At 37.6% G+C, this 9,710-nt stretch overlaps 1 protein-coding gene across 1 annotated transcript; it reads right to left on the bottom strand.

Moving 5' to 3' along the window:
* Window positions 1-7,463: 7,463 nt before the first annotated feature.
* Window positions 7,464-8,900, bottom strand: LOC147552823 (putative F-box protein At1g32420). The gene has a single exon (XM_086668657.1). The coding sequence runs from the start codon at window positions 8,898-8,900 to the stop codon at window positions 7,464-7,466; it is 1,437 nt and encodes a 478-aa protein (XP_086524783.1).
* Window positions 8,901-9,710: the final 810 nt, after the last annotated feature.

Raw genomic sequence — 9,710 nt, 5'->3', positions numbered from 1 at the left:
ATGAAAATGCCCCCAATCTTAATAAATAGAGATCTGTCACAAAACCCCCCCAGGGCAATCTACAGAATCTAATTAGAATTTGAAAATCCTACTGGTATTTTCTTTTCTAACCAGTCAGCAGCGTCTTACGTGGGGTCGGCTGTAGCAGTTTCTCACGGCCCATCTTTTGAGGCGCCAAGCATCAACAAACGGCAGCCCAATCCGCCCCCCTCTCAGCAGCCCACGCAACATCACAAATTTAGGCCAGCGCTTTGGGGAAAGCTAAATAGTTTCCGGGGTGTGAAGACTTGGTCAAAAATTGGTCAATTTTGTTTGACAATTTTATTTAGGGGGAAAGCAAAATAGCTTCTCCACCTCAGCTCTCTCTCTCCACCTCACTTCTCTCCCTCCACCTCATCTTCTCTCTCCACCTCATCTTCTCTCTCTTCTCCGATAGGTCGCCGGCCGGAAAATTTTCCGGCCGGCGACCATGAAAAAAAAAAAAAAAAAAATTTCTCTCACATCTCTCTCTCTAAACTCCGGCGAAGGGGGTTTCCCTTCGCCGGAGTTCCGGTCTGTTGAAGAACAGACCGGAACTGGTCTGTTCTTCAACAGACCGGATCTGGCCTGTTGAAGAACAGACCAGATCGGTCTGTTCTTCAACAGACCAGTTCCGGTCTGTTCTTCAACAGACCGGAACTCCGGCGAAGGGAAACCCCCTTCGCCGGAGTTTAGAGAGAGAGATGTGAGAGAAATTTTTTTTTTTTTTTTTTTCATGGTCGCCGGCCGGAAAATTTTCCGGCCGGCGACCTATCGGAGAAGAGAGAGAAGATGAGGTGGAGGGAGGTGAGATGAGGTGGAGGGAGGTGAGGTGAGGTGGAGGGAGGTGAGGGGGAAAATTTTTTATTTTGAGCCATATTCCCCATAAAATATGTTTCCCCGGAAACTTTTCGAAATTTTGCATATTCCCTTTAAAATTTCACACCCCGGAAACTATTTAGCTTTCCCCAAAGCGCTGGCCCAAATTTAAGCCGGGCTGCCTTGTATATAAACTTATAGGCTTCATTTTGCACACTTATGGGCTGGCCTTGAGAGACTTCTCTAGATATAGGAAAATATTATATACACTCACCATTTTTACTTTTATTATGATTATTACGAGTAGAAATAGAACAAGGATCTGAATTAATAATAATATTACAGGAAAGGGAAAAGATCTCGTCTTCTTCATCTTGACAGGAGCCGCACTAGGTTAATACGAACAAGCAGTAGACGAACAGAAGGAAACAAGGGTTTCTTCCTCTTGAGTTTTGAACCCGTTGGATGAAAAGGCCCCAAATCTTAAGTAGATCTGTCACAAAACCCCCCTTGGGCACTCTACAGAATCTAATTAGGATTTGAAAATCTTACTGGTATTTTCTTTTGTCTGACCAGTCAGCAGCGTCTTATGTGGGGTCGGCGGTGGCAGTTTCTCACGGCCCATCATTTAGAGGCGCCAAGCAGCACCAAAGGGCAGCCCAATCCGCACCCCCCTCCCTCGGCAGCCCACATAACATCACAAACTTAAGCCGGGCTGCCGAGAGGGGAAATCAGGATTTTCAATTAACCTTAAAGTAAAATTTCTTCCTCATTTACCTTTAAGGTGTACTTTAGCTGCATCCAGAGGCGAAATCAAGATTTTCAATTAGTCGGGACAACTTTGAATTATCAAAATCAAACATGTAGACATTTTGTATGTGTACGAATTTCACAAATTATTATGCGTATATATATAGGGAGATGCTACAATTACTTAGATGATGACATGCTGACTCACTTTCATTTTTTAAAGTTTGACTACCATTTGAACTATTATTTTACGCGGATGAGTCAGCATATCATCTTCTAAGTAATAATTGTAGCATTTATATATATATATATATATATGAAAGGGTCTAGCCAGGATTTGGTTCTAGGTAGGGCTAACTTAAAATTTGCATATTGAATTTGTATTCAAACGCATTAGTGCTTGCAAAAGATAACGACGTTTTTTATTCAATTACAATTGCTTTGTACGTTTATTCATTTTATGATAATATTTTCTTATTTTTCTACTAATAGAGACATACCTAAAATTTGAGAAGCGGAGAAATTTTTTGAAGTTGGATTCGAGATAAACAAGAAATAGGATGTACCATGTAAATGAAACAAAATATGGTAAACATACTGCTTTCCTCGTATACAAAGAGGAAAAATCCGAAAAAAAAACAGACTCTACATTTCGTTGTAACAACTAAGAGAAAAAAAGTAAAGTGAAGGAAGATAAAGAAGAAGAGATAAAGACGAAGTATACAAGAGAGAAACATAAAGTATAGGAGAGAGAAAGATAAAAGAAAAAAAAATTAAATACAAAAGAATAAGCACGAAAAGATATAGGTGCAAAAAGAAAGTTTTTGACAAAATTGAGTGTCATAATGACAGTTACATACGAGTTAAGAGCCAAACAGAACTTTGTTATCAATTGGGGACAAAAACTGAATTATTCCTTTGCAAGACATGAGCTGAAAAAAAAACATTTGAAAAATCGCTATTTGAGTGGATTCGAACATCTGATCATGTATGTGTGAGGATCGAGCTTCAACCAGCAAGGCTAAACCGCACCAGCGATAGCCTTTTGGTCCGAAACTATTAGTAGCCAACCCAGACTATAGTCTAGGTTAGTCTACATATAGTTCCGCCCCTGTATATATGCACAAATCTCGATAATTTTTTCCTCGGAATAAAGTAAAAGTAGTTTGAAGAAGGATAAAGCGAGAGAGAAGAAGAACGAGACTCGCCAACAAAGAACTAGTTTCTCTCTACAAACGAGTCTCTTCTTCTCCGAGAGGAAGATGAAAAAGAAGAAATAGTTACCTCAGAGATAGAAAAGATCAAATCTTTTGCCGTTCTCCCTCATATTAACTTTTTATCTTTCATAATATAAAAAAACATAAAGGTAAAATTGGTATTAATATTATATAGTCACTGCCAAAACAAGAAAAGTAACAAGATAATGAGTCATTTTAGAAGTTGTTAAGAATATTGGGATCATTTATTGAAATGGTCCTAACACAAGGGCAAACGAGGATTGGGTCTAATTACAAAGAACAAAAGGAGCAAAAAGTGGGCAAAAATGCGTCCAAGGAGACTTGAACCCTTGAGATCTTGAGCAATTGTTCAGGCTGATCCGCTAACAAATCCACCCCTATACATCTTGATCTTACACTTCAGTCATTGTTACGGTTTTTTCAATTAATTTTTTTCTGACTTCATTTTAGGGTTTAATTCAGTCATTGTTAGGGTTTAATTATGTCATTGTTTTTATGAGGAGCTGAACTAACCCCTAACAATGACTGAATCCGGTCCACCACCCTTTGGTGTAACGGATGGATACCCCTCTTAAGACCATGAGGTCGTGGGATCGAGTCTCGGTAGAAGCAGTTGCCATCAAGATTTATCCTATTTAATTTAGGCTATGAATAATGTAATAATTTGTCGGGATTTAGGCCTCTTTCATTCTCGGTTTAAATTAGGCGGTTATCGTGCTCATTACATCTCCATGATGCATCAATGCCTTGTAACGACTAACGTAGACCGTAGTCGAATTCTCAAAAAAAAAAAATCACTGAATCCCGTTGAGTTTTTCTTAATGGGATTTGAGTACTACCGACAACTAGGGCTGAGACCGTTAGAGCTCTCAAAAAAAAAAAATCACTGAATCACTGGGACCCCGGGGTCCGGCCCCTTAGAGCCCGCTGTCCGTAGTCAACCCGAGCCGGGCTAACCCGGCCCGATGAATCGGGGTTAATGGGCCGGGACTCGGACATAACTTCAAATCCGAGTCCCGGCCCGTTATACCCGTCCGTTATCCGAGCCCGATAGAGTCTGTCCGCTACCCGAGCCCGGAAACCCGCGATCCGTGTGAAATTCTTTAGATCCAACGGCTAAGATAGGGCGTCTCTTCTCAGCCGTTGGATCTAACCTACTTTTCTTTTTACCTATTATAAAAGGATCCAAAAACAGAAAACCATAAGAAAAACCTAACGCCTCTCTCTCCTCTCTCTCTGCCTCTCTCTCCGCCTCTTTCTCTCCCTCTCTCTCCGCCTCTTTCTCTGTAACTTTGCTTTCTTCTTTGTTTATTTGATTATAGACATCAATTATCATCAAGCAATCAATCATTTCTTTCATTTGAACTAACGTGGAAATCAGAGAGAGAAAGATCGTGAAAGGGCTCAAGCTAGAAACGACGGCAAGAAAGGGAAAGATGATGGCTTGACTCGTGAACAACGTTGAGAAAGGTTTACTTGATTTATCAAACTTTGATTTGATATTTGATTTGGGGTTTTTTTCTTATTAGGGTTTGATTTTGTTTTCTTATTAGGGTTTGATTTGTTGTAACTTGGTTAGTAATATATTTTTTTTCTTATTAGGGTTTACTATTTGATTTGTTTTCTTATTAGGGTTTAAATGTGATGTAATTTTTTATAGATTTGGAAATGGTTTGTATTTTGTAATGTTTTACTGTTTTTTTAGATCTACGGTTTACTGTTTTCTTTGGGATATAGGGTTTACTATTTTTTTTTTAGATCTTAGTTGTTGATGTATTCTTTTTAACAATGGGTTGAGAACTTGAGATGGTTTGTTTTATTTTGTTGTAATCTAGTTTTTTTTTTTTGTTGAACTTGTTGTAATCTAGTTACAAGAAAAATAGTTTGATGGTTTTAATTTATGTTTATGTAACTCTTTAAAACCATAATAGCATCAATTTTTGGTTTTAATTTATGTTTATGTAACTCTTTAATTTATGTTTGATGGTTGTAATTTATGTTTTAATTTATGGTTTTAATTGATGGTTGACCCTAATGCATGATTAAAAAGAAACACAATAAAAAAGATACTAACCTAGGGTTACAAAAAGAGTTGGCTAATTATTAAAAAAAATACTAAGTTACAGGAGTTGTAATTAATAAAAACAAATACTAAATTAACCCGAGCCCGTCCGGCCCGACACCGATGGAGCCCGCTCGGGCAGGCGGGCTCGGACGGGCTACGGGCAGTGAATAGGTTGAATCTGTCCGGCCCGATCCGCCCGGATACTAGTAGCGGGCTAGGTATTTTAGTGCCCGATCCGCCCGAGCCCGACTCTATCACACCCGAGCCCGACCGAACCCGCCCGATTCCCACCCCTACCGACAACCCTCTCCTGGCACAGGTATCAGTTCAACTCCATCTAGTCCAGGAAACCAATGATGCTTCTCACTCGAGCTTCCATCCCCATAAACCATAGGCATAAAGTTGAAATTAATCAAGACTCTCCCCAAATGGGGAGCCTTTAGCCTGCATATAGCAAAGCATTACTCCATTAATAAATAGTGTCATTTGGATTCTTTCATGGGTGTTCTTGTATGTAAGTTGTTGAATGGGGGAGGAATGTGATATGTAACTACTAACAGTGGAAAACCATCCCCTCGGAATCTAGGTGCATTTAGTAAGTGAGCATGCCACGAGGTTGTTTTTTTTTATGAAATATGCCATGACGTTGCTATGATCTGATATAGACCCTAGCCTCTAAATTGACCTTTGTGAGCTTCTTGGGTATTTATTTATATGACCAGCTATTAATATATTCATGTGATAGAAAATCATATTTGTATAGTCTGACTTTTTTGGCTTTGGAACCGTACGACTTTGATTGACTCTATGAGTTAGACTTACCTCTTAACTGTTGAATGATAAGAACATTTCGTAATACAAAATAAGGAAAACCGACGCAAGTTACTTGTCTTAAGATAAATTGCTCCCTGCGAAACAGGAAACCCATTTAAGGTGAGGGCTGCAATTGGACCACTGATCATCGAAGTTTCCTAACGACTATAAAATGAATGGGATTTATGGCTATATTTTTTTTAGATAAATTTGGAAATTTTGTACAATATTACTACTATGAAACGTTAGCATATGTCTATGCTACACACTGAAAAAAAGATGGACTCAAAATTGGAGTTGATTTGAGTTGTTTATAGGAACCAAATAAGAGGAACATATCAAGGACTAGGGACCAAATAAGTGGAACATATCAAAGACGTGTTTGTTCATTTTGGAACAATTTGTAACCGTTGAAGCCAAGAGACAAGAGGGTTCAATATTTCATATGAAGCTACTATAAATTGATCAACCATTCAAGTCACATAAGCTACTATAAATCCTCCACGGATGATTCATAATGCACTAAGAACAATATCATGGTTACTTAATAAATAATTCAGAACCCAGTATATTTCCTAATGAACTTTACTATTTCAAACAACATGAACTACATATACACGACATTTTTATGATTTTGTTATCTGCGGACATCTTTCAGGACTTGGGGGAAATAACTACAGATGTATTTGCATATAATATTTGTTTGGAACCCATTTAGGTGCCCTAGGTGGTGTGATTCCTTATATACACACATCCCTCTTGAACGTTATTATGCTCTTTCTCTAAACTTCATGTAGACTAAATATTGAGAAGCATGTCATAAACGGTGATTTTTTTTTTCCTTTTATTGTTGTCTTCATATGAACTAAATGGAGTAAATCATACTCAGTTGGTTAAATAAATGATTCAAACGTTACAAGAGAAAAACAGACCGTCTGAAAAACTAAAGTCAATTCAACCTTCCAGTTAGATTACAGATAAAGGAACAAAAAAAAAGTAACTTTTGGGTCAGCAAATTCTACCCCAATTTCATTTGTCACTACATCTTTTTATAGGAGCAAATAGATCCCCTTCCATTTGCCATTGAATCTTCTCATAGGAGCAAATGAGACACAAATTCAATCTCTGATTGGAAATTCTCGTACGAATAAGCATAAGCCTATCATTGACAGAGAGGCACTGTATCTAATCTAAATTGGGTGTTATTCTTGTTGGTAAAGAGGGCAATTAACCTTTCAATCCAATAATGGCTTCACTGACTTGGATCACATCATGGGTTTGGTAGTGGTAATTCATAATAATGTTGATGTAAATCAAAGCTCAACTTACTAATTTGGTCTCAATCGTTATGATTACAAAAATTTCAAAGACTCCTCTAGAATCCAAATAAAGAATGCCAATAACATAATTTTGCAACAATACCATCACTAGAATCTCCCACAACGATATAACTTAATAGCAAACATCAAAACTATATAACTTAATAGCAAAAATAATTGTAAGAACAAGTCTTTTTTTTTATACTTCAAACGGTTCATGTTTGGAACGTGCGAAGTACTTTGCGCAACGTTATAAATAGAAGAGAGGAATACAAATTTGGAATCGGTGCCCAATAAAGGATTCCTCCGATTTTTCGAACTCAGCTCAATATATTTCTTTTTTCCAATCAAAGTAATAGAGATGCATGGCCTTTCTTCTTCTTAAAATATTTCTTGCAATCTTGCTTCTTTTTAAGTTCAAGATGGGATGTGGAATATTGCTCAAGTTGGAAGAGACAAAAGACTTCCATCAAATTTCGTAAGTAGCTTTATAGAGCACGTATCAGTTGGGATTCCACTAATTTCAAACTTCTCAAGGGCATCCTTCTTCTTCCAATTGTAAGAATAAAAAGAGAAAGATTTCTTCTGCTTTACTCTACGGTAAGTATCCCACTCCTCTAAATGGGTTGTTAAGATTATCATATCAAGTACTGAATGAAGCCGAACAAATCTACCTTTCCCCCAACTAAAAGGTAAGCTTATGGTTAATTCGGTCCAATTTTGTTGGCTACTTGATGTCATATTCTCTATTTTTTCATCATTAAATATCCATAACTTTATGAAATAACTATTCATTTTTATTTGAAGAGCTAGACGTCCGTCTACTTCTAATAAATCAATATTTTCATGTGAAAGTTCATGTTTACAATTTTCCCTAGGTTGATCAAGAATAAAATCAGGGACTTGAATAGTTCTAAACTTCTCACTTCCAACATCAAATGCAACTATAAATACAGGCCGATTTTCTCTTATCCATGATTTTCCACCCTCATTAAGTTCTTCAGTGCTCCAATATATTGAACCATTCACATAAACAGAAGGATTTTTCACTGATTGTGGTGGAACTTCGTCTATCCTTCTCCATTCATTAAGTTGGGTATTATCATCTCTACCTCGAACGCCATTTCCAAGAGTCAAAACATAACAAACAACACGACGCTTTCGAGATGACAAGCGTCGGAGACAAACTAATTTGTGCTCATTAGTGGCAGGATCAAATCCAAACTGATTCTTTGATCCATACAAAGTTTTCTCACCTTTCTTGGGATACTCAATCAATTGAGATCGTTTTTGGGTACTTATATTGTAAATTTGAACAGCATTGTGCACCTGAGAGTCGATGAAGCAAATCAAACCATTAACAGGGTTTAAAATTGTATCGAAACTACGGTTATACGGATCCGTTGTAGTGTTAATGGATGCTCCTCCTCTTCCTTCTTCAATCAAATCAGCTGTCATAAATAACTGATTCAAAGGATATCGATCACGGACGATGCGTCCCTGACGTATGTAACTTTGTCCTGGGTAACTGGGAGGGGATTCGGAAGGGATGATAAGGAGACTAGGTTTACGTGATTTTGATCGGTTAAGGTGTAAATCAATAAAGTTTCGATCTTTTCCAATTACAGAATCCCATAGTTTACAGACAGATTTGAAACGAAATAGTGATTTAACTGGTAATCTGGTTAGTATCTCATGTACTACTGAATCTCCATCAATAAAAATACCACTTTTATAATTATTACTAGTAGAAATAGAACAAGGATCTGAATTAATAAACTTACCTCCTCCTCTGTTCTTCTTCTTCTTCTTCTTGAATTTGTTGTTGGTGTTGAGACCAAATTTAACAGGAGAGGGAAAATCTCTCGTCTTCTTCATCTTGACAGGAGGAGAGGCACTAGGTGTTAATACGAACAGACGCACACAAGGAAACAAGGGTTTCTTCCTCTTGAGTTTTGAACCCGTTGGATGAACAGGCCTTATCTTAATAAATAGATCTGTCACAAAAACCCTAGGGCACACTCTACACGATCTAATTAGGATTTGAAAAATCTTAGGTGCTGTTTGTTTTTTTATTTTTTCAGATCTGAAATCTGAATTAGAACCCAATTCAGATTTCAGTTGTTTGATTTTTAATTTACGAAAATCTGAAAATCTATCTGAATTAAATTTTTGTCTGAATTGGCTGAATAAGAACAACCTTATTTCAGACTTTAAAACAAGTCTGAAATAAGGGTCCAAGTTCTGAAAAGTTTGAAATGACCTTTCTGCCCTCTTATTCTATTTAACACTTCTGAACTTTCATCACTACTCAGCCACCACATACCGTCGCCGCCAACACCTCTGATCACGAATAATACCACCACCACCACTTCTGGTCACAAATATGCCACCACCACCACTTCTGGTCACAAATATGCCACCGCCACCACCGCCACCACCGCCATACACCACCTCTGATCACAAATATACCACTACTTCTGGTCACAAATATGCCACCACCACCACCACCACCACCTCGGATCACAGATATACCACCACTACATAACCCTAAACTTTCATCACAAAACAAACTAACAACACAAAAAAAAAATTAAAATAGGAACCTTGCATCGCCGTGTGAAACACCATAAGATTCAAAAGTGGGTCTTGCATCATAAATGGAACCTTTATAATCCATCCCTTTAG

Source organism: Eschscholzia californica, unplaced genomic scaffold (assembly GCF_041429995.1).
Source record: "Eschscholzia californica isolate CP2 unplaced genomic scaffold, dmEscCali1.0.p SCAF_3, whole genome shotgun sequence".
Lineage (NCBI taxonomy): Eukaryota > Viridiplantae > Streptophyta > Magnoliopsida > Ranunculales > Papaveraceae > Eschscholzia > Eschscholzia californica.
Note: the sequence above shows the minus strand (reverse complement) of the source record. Positions and strands in the feature narration are given on the sequence as shown.